Source organism: Macrotis lagotis, chromosome 5, assembly GCF_037893015.1.
Source record: "Macrotis lagotis isolate mMagLag1 chromosome 5, bilby.v1.9.chrom.fasta, whole genome shotgun sequence".
Lineage (NCBI taxonomy): Eukaryota > Metazoa > Chordata > Mammalia > Peramelemorphia > Peramelidae > Macrotis > Macrotis lagotis.
The window spans coordinates 40,249,628-40,263,928 of record NC_133662.1 but is presented as its reverse complement, the minus strand read 5'-3'; the positions used below and the strand labels follow the sequence as shown (position 1 = coordinate 40,263,928).

Below are 14,301 nucleotides of genomic sequence, written 5' to 3'. Positions count from 1 at the left end.
ACCAACCCTTCCAAATCTGATGAATACTTTATAAAAATTACCTCTTCTATGTCCCTTTCCCTTTATCCTAATTTCTCATGCCAAAAAGTACTAATGTGTATCCATGTTTATCAAAATATATATGTAAATCCTAACCTGAAAGTTCCCTGCTGAGGGGAGAGGGTAGGCAGGGAGGGTGGAGGGAAATTTTGTAACTTGGTTATAATGCATGTGCATATGGATGAAATGAAATAAATAAATGCAGAAATAAAAACAAAGAATTGGAATTCTTATTGAACCACCAAGAATGGCCTGAACCTGAAACTTGCTATATGTGCTATCTCCTCTATGGAAGTGGGGTGTGTCTTCTCCTTTTACCAGTAGTTAAAATTATGCTCCCTCTCTCTCTCCATCTATATCTATCTATCTATCTATCTATCTATCTATCTATCTATCTATCTGTCTATCTTAGATATATAAACTCTTTTTGTTGTACATTCATACCTTCCTTTATTCTTGGAACCTAGTCTAACATCTTTATAGATTTGAGATGGACTAGGGATGTAGAATGAAATTTTAGACGTGGTAAATGTGTTGATTTGTTTTGCTGGACTATATATTTGTTTCAATGAAAAGGAAAAATCAATTAATAGGGGTAAATGCATGTAGAGCCCCCAATAAAACTTGTCTTTAAGAGCTTAGAAGTGAAGACAAAAATGCAGAAACTGCACACATAGCAGTTTTCTTACTGCCTTAACATTATACACGGAGACACATATTGCACACATACTTCTTTAAAAAAATGTTGTTTATTTTCTCCAGATGTCACTTTCCTGGTTCCTTTTTTCATTACTATAATGTTAGTTATCTTCTACATAAGCTTTCATAAAATATTGACTTTTTGGTATAATGCAAGATATGTATATTCTATATTGTATATATCTCACATGACCTCTTCCCTTCCAAAATTTGAAAGGAAACAAGCCACTATGGAAAAGGAATGATTTTGTGTCCATGTTTGAGAGAAATAGACTAGAACTGTGATAGTATAATAGGGAACTTTAGTTAATAAGCTCTGTTGATGCAGATCTACATTTAACTGAGAGGTCAAGTGACTTGCTGAGGGTCACACAGTCATTATGTGTTGTTGGTAGGATTTGAAGAGATGTCTTCTTGACTGTATGATCAATTCTCTATCAAATATAATAAGTTGAAATACTTGAAACAGAAAAACTTTGAGTCCAAATCCCAAATGCCAAACCTCAAATGTCTGAAAACACAGTTTACTTTCCTTGTGAGCAGGGTGTGCTAATAGATGCTTAATAACACTCTGAAAAAGATTGTATAATTTTTTTGCAAACAATGTAAACAGTAAATTTAATATGTATTATTAACATTTTATTCATTGTTTCCTTAAGTCTAGACAATCAGCAAAAACATAATTAAGCCTGATTGTCAATTTCTGATATGTAAGTGCCTACATAGAAATTTTAGCAATCATAACTGGCTCCAGCATACCCTGAATGTAACCCTAGGCAAATCATTTCAATTCTCAAAATTCTTATCAGTACAATGAGGTTTATAATACTTGCTTTACATTACCCATAGGGGCTTCTGTGAAGAATATATTTTGGAGACTGTAGAGTTGTGAACCATTATTATTTTCTTTCCTTTTCTTTATAGGCTATGTATAATAATGAAAATTCTTTTTCCCTTAAAAATCACTGAAATGAATCACTAGTGTAAACAAATAAAGTAACATATGTGATAACTTATTTATCATTTAGCATAGTGTCTAGCATACAATTGGAGTTTAATAAATGCTCTTTTCCTTTCCTTCTCCATACCCTATTGAACACCCCACCAATACTTGAGCTACCATTAAGAATTATACAAATACCAAGGCACTTGTTTCATTTCCAAGTCTATTCAGACCTTTCCATTATTTATGAAATTCCAGAAAGTTTAAGAGACATCTCTCTCCCTTTTATTCAGTGTGATACAGTAGACACAATACTGGATTTGAAATCTAGCTCTTTTACTCATGCCCTTAGATTAGTCACAACTTTCACTGTCCATAGTCTGTTTCCACTTCTACACAATAAGGGGGTAGGACTTAATGAGATTTGGGGTCCCTTCTGGCTCTAGATCTATGATCCCATAGTAAAGAAAGAATAAACTAAAACCACTGAGCCAATCCTCATTCACAAGTGAAGAGAGAAGGATGGTAATGACTTCCGGAGATTATTAATCTGGACCAGATTTAGGTTGAACTGAAATTTTAAAGCCTCTGTATCTCATTATGCATCCCTAGAGTCAATGGTGCTCTTTATTCCTCTAATTAATTTGTGTTATTTTAAGAAGCTCCTTTAAAATGTTTTCACTTATATATAGGAAATGATGAGCTTTATGGAAACCTTTAACTTTCCACACTTCCCTCTCCCCCTTCTTCTTTTTCTCATTAGGGATGCAGACCTGTTGCTGTTAGATGCAAGAATGGTCCCAGCTCTCTATGTGGGCTGGCTGGTCTTTGATATCACTGTGACCAGCAATCATTGGGTGATTAATCCACAGAACAATCTGGGTTTGCAGCTCTGCGCAGAAATGGGGGATGGTAAGCTGTGAGAATCATATGTTGTTCATTGCATTTGCCTTGTCATCTAGCAAACATCTAGAAGGTCCTCTAATGTGACCCCATGCATTAAGAAGCACTGGGATGAATATCACTCAACTCTCATTTCATTTTAACTGTGAAGATGCAACTTTTCAATGGTTTTTCCCAATTGAGAGACAGTGAGAGTAGGAAACTTGGAGGAAGATAGCATTCCTGTATATTATTTTTTCCTTGCTCCTAATTTACTAACTGTTTGTAAACTAGGAAAGTTAAGTGTATATAATTGCATTAAAATATAAATATTTTATTATTATTGGCTTGTTTTGGTTCAAAGTATGTAGAATATAATGAAATATAAGCCTTGAGTGTTATTAACGTCTGTGTCTGTGTGTGTGTGTGTGTGCATGTGTGAATGTGTGAATGTGTGAGCGTGTGAAATGGAATCTTTTGACAAGTCTAGTGAAGCCTTTAGATGCTTTCTCAGAACCAGATTTTTAAATGAACAAATAAAATACATAGGCTTAAAAACATTACTATAGAAAACAATTATCCAAATATTTAATCAACAGTAAATTTAAAAATAATACTTTCACAAGTTTCCATGTTAAGAATGATCTCTTAATAGTACCTATGTGACCCTGGTTGAGTCACGTAACCTTGATTTCCTTGACAAAAAACTACAATAAAGAATGCCTTCTTTAGTATTTTCTTCTAATACTGTGAAAGTTTCTGTTAATTGATAGCACCAAGAAAAGTTAGGGGGAGGTTAGCAAATGTTTGGAGACCTTTTTTGGTTATATTTTTCTCATTTTGCTTTATGGTAAAAATAGTATAAGATAGAGTGTTAAACTTGAATCAGGAAAATTGTACATTGACTCTTAAAATTAACATGCACTATTTCTGTGACTATAGAAAAATTTACTTTTTGCTTCATTTCCTCATCAATAAAATGAGACTAGTACCTGATTAGAGGATTAATGTGAGAATGAAATGAAATAACATACAGAAAGCAATTAGTAAGTCAAAAGCACCATGTAAATTGATGTCACTATAGCATGTGTCCTAGAAAGAATATTGAAGTTGGAATCAGGTTTAGTACATAGTCAATAATAAATGCAAGTTGATTGATATCAACTTTTGCTTGTTGCTATCTATGTATACTTGAAAAACCCACTTAACCTCTGTGTGTACTAGTTTTTTCATCTGATATTCCTTCCAGCTCTAAATCTATGGTACTGTTGAGTGATATAAATTGTAGGTCTGTCCTGGAATCCATCCAGTCTGACTTAAGTGAAAGGAAAAGACCTCATTATAAAAACCTTTCTTTTACAGCCTTTTCCTATTGTAAAGTCACAAGGACAGAACTTTATCAGAAGCTTATAAATAAAAATAACTTAAAGAATTCATCAAGAGAAGAGTGAAAAGAGGTAGAGTGTAGGGTTTTAGCATTTAGACACTAAAGATTATCATAAGGCATTTCCAGAAAAGGCTTTGCCTATTCCAGAACCTGATAGATCACTTTTGTCAAAAAAGTGCTTTAAACAAAGATTCAAACTCCATTTGTGAATCCAGAGTAATCAGGAAGATTTTGCTGAACATACAGAGTTGTATTCCCTATAAGCATTTGAGATTGTTTTGAATTATAATCTATCTGAATTATAGGCAGATAATTGTTAGGGATAGCCATATTTCAAGGGCTTAAGAATTTAAACTGAAGATAGTATATATATAAAATCTTCAAGAATGCCTAGAATTTTAAACTGTTACATATTGATGCTCAGAAGTGTGACTGTGAAATCAGTATTGCAATGGAATGCTTCTCCCCTTGATGTGACTCAGAAAAGAAAAATTAAATTACCACTATTTTGCCTTTGTTTTCCCTTCTCTCTCCACCTACCCCCAAAAGGATGAGTCTTAACTCTCTTTCCAGATACTCAAGAAACTATTGTCATAACATTTCTTTCCCAGAAACACTTTTTCAGTATTAAGCATCTGAATTGCCTTGTCTTTTCATTTGATTCTCTTCCATTATCTACTTCTTTTCATTTTTCATGTGTTTCTTTTTTCCACCCTGGCATTATTCCCTCCATTGATGTTATTTTGGCTCCTCATTACATTTTCAAAACTCTTTTTGATAGCTTTTGCTTTGTTTCTATTTACTATTCCTTTTGGTGATATTTGTATCAAGGATACAATTTTCTCCATTTTATGTTTCATATTTCAGAAATGTTAGACATCAATATTCACTTATTTAAGCTATTCTTCCCCAACAATCACATACATAATAATAAAAAGAACAGTCATGTGGCTTTAGTATTCCACAAATATTTAACTACTACTGATGTCATGGCCACTGGTTATTAGGATCTTCTATTCAGCTTGCTCCCCATTTTACAGGACATGGCTTCTATGATCTCTTTCTCAGCTGCTGCTGACACAATGGAGCCTGATGAATACTTCTACATTAAAATAAAACTGAACAAAGATTTTTACTTTAGACTTAAAGCAGTGCAAATATGATATGACTTTGGGCAATTGACTTTTGCTAATGATCTTCAGTTTTAGGATATACAAAACTCAGTGTTTTACATATGACCCAGTCTGCATATATAGACTACACACACACACACACACACACACACACACACACACACACACACACACACACGTATACACACTGCCCAATTTATTAGCAGAAAATCCATCATTGATGCTGCTTGCTTCATCATCATGTTGTTACTCAAAAATAACCTGAGATTCTGCTATTTATAGTGAAGCATCCTGGTTAGTCCTATTCCAGAGTTGTCACCTTAGCACTCCAAAGGGTGAATATTAAAACAATTTATCCTTGCTGTTCGTTATACAGCAATAGAACCAAAAGGAAGAAAAGTGTCCCATGCAGAAATGATCTATATCAGTGGAAAGCACATAGATTAATCATTGTTCCTAGAATCAAAATTTCATTCTGTCACCAATTTTATATATAAGTAATTAAAACTTTTCATTTTATTCTGTTTTGCTCATCTATGAGTCTATTCTTGTTTGTTTGAAATGAAATGAGGATGACTTTGTTGTTGATAGAATTATAGATTTAATCAATTAATAAGCATTCACCAAGCATTTATTAAGTTAGTTTCTATCTAAGCACAAGGAGCTCAAAAAATAGCAAAAGATAGTCCCTACACCCAAGGTAATGAAAAACTTTAAAAAGAGAAGGAATCTCAGAGGGCATCTAGTCCAAAGAATCATTTTCAAGTGAAGAAACAATGGGTCACAGTGATTATATGAATTACCCATGGTCATATCATCATCAAGTTGCAGGGTCAAGATCTGATCTGAGGTCCTTTAGCTCCATGTACAACAAGTTTGCTTGTTTGTAATTTGTTAAAAACTATAATCCTGGAGATTTATACTTTTGGTCTTTATCCTATCCAAATTTAAAGAAATAGAAGGTACAGTTGATGGAGATTAGCCTTAAAATCATAAAGACTTTGGTCAGAAATAGCAGTTCCAGCCTGGAGGGATTTTCATGAACTGATGCTGAGTGAGATGAGCAGAACCAGAAAAACACTGTACACCCTAAAAGCAACATGGGGGCAATGATCAAACTTGAAGGACTTGCTTATTCCATCAGTGTAACAATCAGGGACAATTTGGGGCTGTCTGCAATGGAGAATACCATCTGTATCCAGAGAAAGAACTGTGGAGTTTGAACAAAGACCAAGGACTATTATCTTTAATTTAGGAAAAAAAAAACATATCTTATTGTCTGATCTTGCTATCTCTTAAACTTTATGTTTCTTCCTTAAGGATATGATTTCTCTCTCATCTCATTCAATTTGGATCAATGTATAGCATGGAAACAATGTAAAGACTGGAAAATTGCTTTCTGTGGGGGTGGGGGCGAGGGAAGTAAGATTTGGGGAAAAAATGTAAAACTCAAAATAAATAAAATCTTAAAAAAAAGAAAGAAATAGAAATTCCAGAATGTGCAGAAAGGGAATTTATGCATGAATAAAAATCCCTTCTCCAGTCAGGTTAGAGAAATTTTCTTTCTTTTTTTTTTTTTAATTTTCTTTACATAAAATCAAAACTGGCCTGTCTATAATTCCTAGTCTCTGAAACACATGGAACCATGGCCAAGTTGCTTAACTTCTAACAACAATTCTCAATGATTATGTGAACAATAAGCTGACACTCCATGAGTGGAGCTTTCTACCACGATGTAAAAGATATGCCTTGATAGGACTCTCCTCAATAACCAAAAATTCATATTCACACTTAATTGCCACCCTTCCCCAATTCCTTTACCATCCCATCAATACACCATGCCATTTAGATGAATAACAAATGGAAATTTTCATTGTGAAATGAGAATGTTAAGGTATATGATCTTTAAGGAGTCCTTCAACTCTAAAGGTCTATGAAAATTATGACCCTTCATAAAGAAGATGTCTATTTATAATTGACCACTAGTAAATGTCATCTTATTTGTAATTCACATTTGTATGAAATGAAATTAATAAATTAACTTGTGGTTTATTCTTGTATCCAAAACATATCACAGAAGGACTATATGTATTGCCTTTATGAGTTCCAGCTATGCTGCTAAATTGATTATGTTTCAGCTTTTACACTGTCTGGCACTAACTATAACTGAACATCTAACAATAATTTCAGAAATTGTCGTTATGTAGATTTAACAAGAGTGGTAATGTGGAGAAAGTCTTTTATTTGTAATAATAGAATATGAGTTTACATCCTTTTTGCCACTTACCACACATGGGATATTAAAATTAATTTCAGTTTTCTCATTTGTAAAATACAAAGGTTGTAAAGATACAGAAATAAGAGTCTAGAATTCTGTGTGTAATCTTTAACTTTATCAGTAATTACTGCACAACCATGAGTAAGTTATTTTACTTTACTTTGTTTCATTTTTCCTGTCTGTAAAATGAAGGATTTGAGCTGCATTGTGTCAAAAGTCCCTTTCAGCTCCAACACTTTGAGACTGGATATCAAATAAGATTCCTCTTTGCTGTACATTACATGATAAATAATGATTTCATTTGAAACTGGGTGAGATTTAGAGCAAACCACATCATGATAACTGTCAATCAATCCATAAATATTTAATAAGTATTATAATGTTTCAGGCACCAAAATTGTCATTGGGAATATAGGAACAGCATTAAACACTCTGTCCTCAAGGAACTTACATTCCATTAAGGGGTACCACTTGCACTTATATAAATAAAATATATGTATAGCTTCATATATATATATATACACGTACATATGCTCAAAATGAATTTATGGGAGAAGACACTAACAGCTGGAAGGATAAGGTTAGGTTTTAAATACATGTATGATCCAGAAGATGGATTATAAAACTGCTTTCTTTGGCTGCTTCTTATAATACAAGAAAACAAAAGAGGAAGAAAAGTGTTCCAGAAAGTAAAGTCCTATCCAAGTGAAAGATTATAGATGAGTCATACACTTGAATAGAGATTTGGAGAAAATAAGGTATTCTAAGATGTAGAAATAAGATGTGAGTGCATTCTAGACAGAGATGGTGTCAAACAAAATCTATGAAAGATCCAATAAAAATGTATTTAAACTTAGATTATTGCACTTCTTTGAAGGAAAACAGTTTAGAAACCTGGAAAATCAATATTTTGGAAATTGAAGGCTGTTGAAAATATGATTCCTCAGAGATTTGGGGAAAAATGACAGCTTGTGAAATGCTATTGTTACAGATTTGATAACTGAATGGGAGAAGATTTGGCAGAGTTCACTTGAGGCTAGTCTCTTCTGACTTGTTTTTCATGTTATATCAATAATTTGCCATTTTCCATCTGTTTTTTTTCTCACTAAAGTGAACCAAGAATCTCAAAACTTTCTTTTTTGCTTTTCAGAAATAAAGTATCAAAAAACAAGGTTATCCTGAAAAATGAGTTCCCCAAATTCTACAAGGTTATTAAAGATAGAAGTTATATTTCAAGTTGACAAATGAAATTACTTTTATCTTTTTAACAAGATCAGTGATTTTTTTCATGAAAAATAAGTGTAAGAAAAATTTTCAGTAGATCTTTTTTTTTGCCTCGGTTTTATTTTGTGGGAACATCATATAGAACAGTTCTCAATTACTTATCCTGGACATTGAATTAATTGTAATTGATTGATTATTATTTTTATTAATGTTTTAATTGAAAATAAAATAACTATAAACTTCTTCCCCCATTTGTTTTTACACATATGTTCAGTTAAGGAGACAGTGACATGGCCTGCATTTCAACAAATCTTTTATTTTAAGACTAGAGTGTTCTTCAGATACCATAATTTATTATTGTTTGATGCTTTATATAGTTTTAAAATCAACCCAGCAAACTATTTCTATTTTTTAACCTTGGGTTTATAGTATAAATTAGAGATGGAAGAACAAAGTGGTATTTGGGGATCATTAGAATGTCTTGAAAAACTGTATTTTCAGACATTTTGGGTTTGGCAAAGCTCATCCTGAGTTTTGCCAATGATTTTTTTTCTTTCTTTCTATTCAAACCCGCGCATACGTCAAGGAAAATTCAATCCGTATGTTTCTGATTCATTTGTATTCAAGTCATCAAAATGTTGTTTTGTCAGAGTATTGTTTGATGTCCAAAAAACATTATGAGTCTTTTTATAAGTCTCTAAAAGACATTTTTCTTTGAACCAGGAAGTGATATATTTTTTCCAACTCTGGATTGACCAAAATCCAGTCAGGGCACAAATTCAGTTGAAAAGACATCCTTAGAGTTTGAATGAGCTCTTTTCTTAATATAGCATATTTTCCCATAGCCAAGGAAAACACATTCAGGAGTTTTAAAAACATTGAATTAAATGGAGTTTATCCTTCTAGGTCTTATTGATATTTAAAAATAAAGATGACCATTTACAAAATGGTTTCTCTTTTTTACTGATTTGGAATCCAAACAATGCTTGATATTCAATTTAAATTTATAGACTAGAGTACCATTTTAGTAATCTTCAATAAGGAAAAAGAGATTAATAGAAGTATATGATCAATATGTGCAAAATCAGTGAGGATGAATCAAATTATATCTGGCATGAATAGGAACTTTTCAATTTAATCTGTAATACTAGACTTTAGTTAATTTCAGTAAGCATTCATGAAATACTGTGTGTAAGGCACTCTATTAAATGTTGGGGAGATAGCACAGTTCAAATAGAATAAGGAAACTCTTTAAAAAGTGAAGAGGAAACTTGAGTGTGCCATTACATTATATATGGTGCAGAAAATAAATGTTTAGTTCATGACTTATTGACCCATATTTGTGCCATGTCTTCAAAGGTCCTTATTAAAGAAGACAAAAACCAAACCAACATTTTATAATGAGTCTTCACTCATGAGACTACTCTTGTAGAAAAAATAGTAGGATGGATGATTATAGAGTGATTCTTATTGACTTAGATTTTTGGATCTAGAACTGGATGGAACTCCAGAGGCCATCACTTGTCTATTGTACAGATAAGAAAATTGAAGCTCAGGGAAGTGAAATGATTTGTCCAAGATTCTATGGGTTAATAGTAGTATGTGTAGGCTTGCTACTAGGCTAGTTAGAGGAAGAATAGCCTGGGTGAAAAGGTGTGCAAAAAAGATTTGTGTTTGTGTGTGTGTGTGTGTGTGTGTGTGTGTGTGTGTGTGTGTGTGTGTGTGTTTTGATTCTAGTTTTCATTTTTATAATTCACAGTATAATACACAAGATAAGCAGTATTGAATATAATATTGAATTGGTCAATTCTAAGTTTATTTGGCCAAACAAAGACACAGCATGGTATAGTGGATAGTGTTCTAGATTTAACCTCAGTGATGGCTTGCTTCAAACACTTGAAGGCTATATAACTGGGGAAATTACTTAGCTTTGTCATATCACAATTTCCTTTTATGAAAAATGAAGTGATTGGAGTAGATCACTTATAAAATCCCTTATTCAATGCCTCTAAATCTATATCTGATTAATATTTATTAACTACTTGTTCTATAAAAAGATTTATGGATGAAAGCTAAAAACAAAGCAGTCCATATCCTATTGAATTTACATTTTCTTGGAATAATATTACAGATAAACTTCATACAAGGAAATTCCAAGGAAAAAAGATTAGAAAATTTCTCCAAGAAAGTTTGTCCAAGAAGGAGGCATTGCTGCTAAGAGCTGAAGAATATGTGAAGGCAGATTCTGTTGTTTTTTCATTTTAATCCTGTCCCACTCTTCATGAACCCTTTTGAAGTTTTCTTGACAAAGATACTGAAGTAGCTTGCCATTTCTTTCTCTAATCCATTGTACAGATCAGAAAAGTGGGCAAAGAGGATTAAATGATTTACATAGGGTCAAACAACTAGTAATCGTCTGTGGCTAGATTTGACTCAGCTCTTCCTGACTCCAGACCTAGTGTTCTATTCACTTAGCTACCTAGTAGAGTGTTCTATCTAAGAGTATATCTAAGCAGATTTAACTGTGAATTTAAAGAATTCATCTTTTGTTTTCACTTCTTCCTTTTATTTATTATATTTATTTTATTTTTGTACAAATGACATTTTTCATATATTAATAAAATATTCTTTTTTTAAGAGTAAACATAATACCCACCAAAAATAAAGACCCTCATGAGCAGTAAAATAAAGTAAAGAGGAAAAAATTAAAATTAAAATTAAAAAATAATAATAGGGTCAGCTTGGTGGCACAGTGGATGGAGAACTGGCCTTGGAGCCAGGAGCACCTGAGCTCAAACCTGGCCCAGACATGCAACACTTACCCAGCTGTGTGACCCTGGGCAAGCCACCCCAACCCCATTGCCCTGCACCCCCCCCAAAAAAACTAAAATAAAATAAAATAAAAATAATTAAAAAATAATAATAATAGTAGGGGTGGGCAGGTGGCATGGAGCACAAGTCCTGGACCCAGGAGCACTCAGGTTCAAATCCAGCCTCAAACACTCAACAATCACCCAGCCATGTGGCCCTGGGCAAGCTACCCAATCCCATCTGCCCTGCAACCTCCCCCTAAATAATAATAATAATAATAATAATAATAATAATAATAATAATAATGATAATAGTAAATGTGTTTCAGTCTGTCTTATAACACCACCAGCTCTGTCACAGGTGGATCATATTCTTTAGGATAAGTCCATCACAAAAGCTACTTCAATATTTTTCCACTGTTGCCATTGTTGATCACAACTCCCCCCATTTGTACTTCCCTACTACCATACACTATAATTTCTCTCTCCTTTCACTGTTACTCTTCTTAAATGTACTGTAGGGTAGGTGAGTGGCACAACAGACAGATCACCTGCCCTGGGGCAAAGAGGCCCTAAGCCCACATACCACCCCTAAGGCCCAGCAACCACCTCACCCTTTGGTCCTGGACAGGCCATCCAATCCCAACCCCTTGCAAGAAGTAAAAAAATAAAATGCATTATATCTGACCACTCTCCCCCATGGTCCACCCTCTCTTCCATCACTAACATCCCTCTCCCCTTCCCCTCTGTCCCTCTTCTCTCCTTCTTACTCTAGATGTCTATTCCCCATTGAGTCTATATGCTGTTTTCTCTCTGAGCCACCTCTGATGAGAGGGAGGGTTCCCTCATACTCCCTCACCCCCCCCATATCATTGCAATAGCTCATTGTGATAAACAAAATCTTATTATATGTAGTATCTTAAACTATTCCACCTCTTCTTTCTCTTACTCCCATTACATTTCCCTTTTAGCCATTGACTCCATTTTTACAATATATTATATCTTCACATTCAGCTCTCTGCTGTGCTTCATCTATAAATGCTCCTTCTACCTGCTCTATTAGATGAGAAGTTTCTTATGAATATTATCAGTATCATTTTTCTGTGCAGAATACATGCAGTTCATCATCATTAAGTCCCTCATATTTTACCCTTCTCTTCCACTCTCTATGCTTCACCTGAGTCCTGTATTTGAAGATCAATCTTTCTGTTCAGTTCTGGCCATTTTAACAGGAACATTTGAAATTCCCCTAGTTCTTGAATGTTCATCTTTTTTCCCTGGAAGAGAACATTCATTTTTGCTGGGTATTTGACTCTCAGCTGCATTCTGAGCTCTTTTGCCTTCCATAAAATTATATTCCAAGCACTATGAACCTTTAATGTAGTTGCTTCTAAGTACTGTGTAATCTTGACAAGCTTCATGATATTTAAATTGTATCCTTCTGACTGCTTGTAATATTTTCTCTTTGACTTGAGAGTTCTGGAACTTGGCTATAATATTCCTGGGAGTTGTTTCTGTTTTGGATCTCTTCCCAGGTCAGATCAGTGGATTCTCTCAATTTCTATTTTACCTTCTGTTTATAGGATATCAGAGCAATTTTCCTATAGGAATTCTTTAACAATGAGGACAAGACTCTTCTTGATCATGTTTTTCAGGTATCCTATAATTTTTAAATTATATTTTCTGAATCTGTTTTCCAGATCAGTTGTTTTTTCAATGAGATGTTTCACATTTTCTTCTAATTTTTTCATTCTTTTGGTTTTGAACTATTAGGTCTTGATTTCTCACAAAGTCAACAGTTTCCTTTAGCTCCATTTTACATCAAGGATTTGTATTCCTCAGAGAGCTTTCTCACATCCTTTTCCATCTGACCAATTCTGCTTTTTAAAGCATTCCTTATTTTTTGATCTCTTTCTAGGGGGAGATCAGTGAATTCTCTCAATTTCTATTTTGCCCTCTGCTTCTAGGATATCTGGGCAATTTTCTTGTAGGAATTCTTTAAAAATGATGGCAAGGCTCTTTGCCTGATCATGACTTTCAGGTATCCCAATAATAATTTTTAAATTATCTTTCCTGAATCTGTTTTCCAGATCAGTTGGTTTTTCAATGAATTTTTTCACATTTTCTTCTAATTTTTCATTCTTTTGGTTTTGAAATCCCATAAAGTTAGCAGCTTCCTTTAATTCCATTCTACTTCTGAAGGATTTGTTTTCCTCATAGAGCTTTTTTATCTCTTTTTACTTCTGGACCATTCTGCTTTTTTAAGGCATTCTTCCCCTGAATAACTTTTTTGAACTGTTTTATCCATTTGACCTATGCTAGTTTTTAAAATGTTATTTTCTTCAGCATTTTTTTTTTGATTTCCTTGACTAAGCTTGCTGACTTTATTTTTTGTTTTGTATTTTTTTTTTTTTATGTTTTTGCAAGGCAATGGGGTTAAGTGGCTTGCCCAAGGCCACACAGCTAGGTTATTATTGTCTGAGGTCAAATTGAATTCAGGTACTCCTGACTCCAAGGCTGGTGCTCTTTCTGCTGTGTCACCTAGCCACCCCTGCTGACTTCTTTTTCATGTTTTTCCTGCATCTCTCTCATTTCTTTTCCCAAGTTTTCTTCTATCTCCCTCACTAGATTTTCAAAATCTTTTTTGAGCTCTGTCATAGCCTGAACCCAATTTCTATTTTTCTTGCAGTCTTTAGATGCAGGAGTTTGTATTTCCACATCTTCAGTTTGAGTATTTTGGTCCTTCTTGGGATCATAGACAATGTATTTCTCAATGGTATTACACTTTTTTTCACTGTTTACTCATTTCCCCAGCCTATGCCTGGTTTTGGGTTGCTTCCTGAACTTTTGAGTATTACTGGGACACCCCCCCCCCCCCAAGGATCTCAGTGTGTGAGGTTCTGTCT

At 33.7% G+C, this 14,301-nt stretch overlaps 1 protein-coding gene across 4 annotated transcripts in view; it reads left to right on the top strand.

Annotated features, from left to right (window-relative positions):
* Positions 1–14,301, top strand: part of BMP5 (bone morphogenetic protein 5) — a 209,531-nt gene that overhangs the window by 117,857 nt on the left and 77,373 nt on the right. For all 4 annotated transcript variants that reach the window (XR_012478588.1, XR_012478589.1, XM_074237241.1 and 1 more), the window contains exon 3: positions 2,445–2,593. Coding sequence is in view for 2 of the 4 variants with exons in the window: in XM_074237241.1 (XP_074093342.1) it covers positions 2,445–2,593 (149 nt within the window). In the remaining 2 variants the exon portion in view is untranslated. The remainder of the gene's footprint in view (positions 1–2,444; positions 2,594–14,301) is intronic.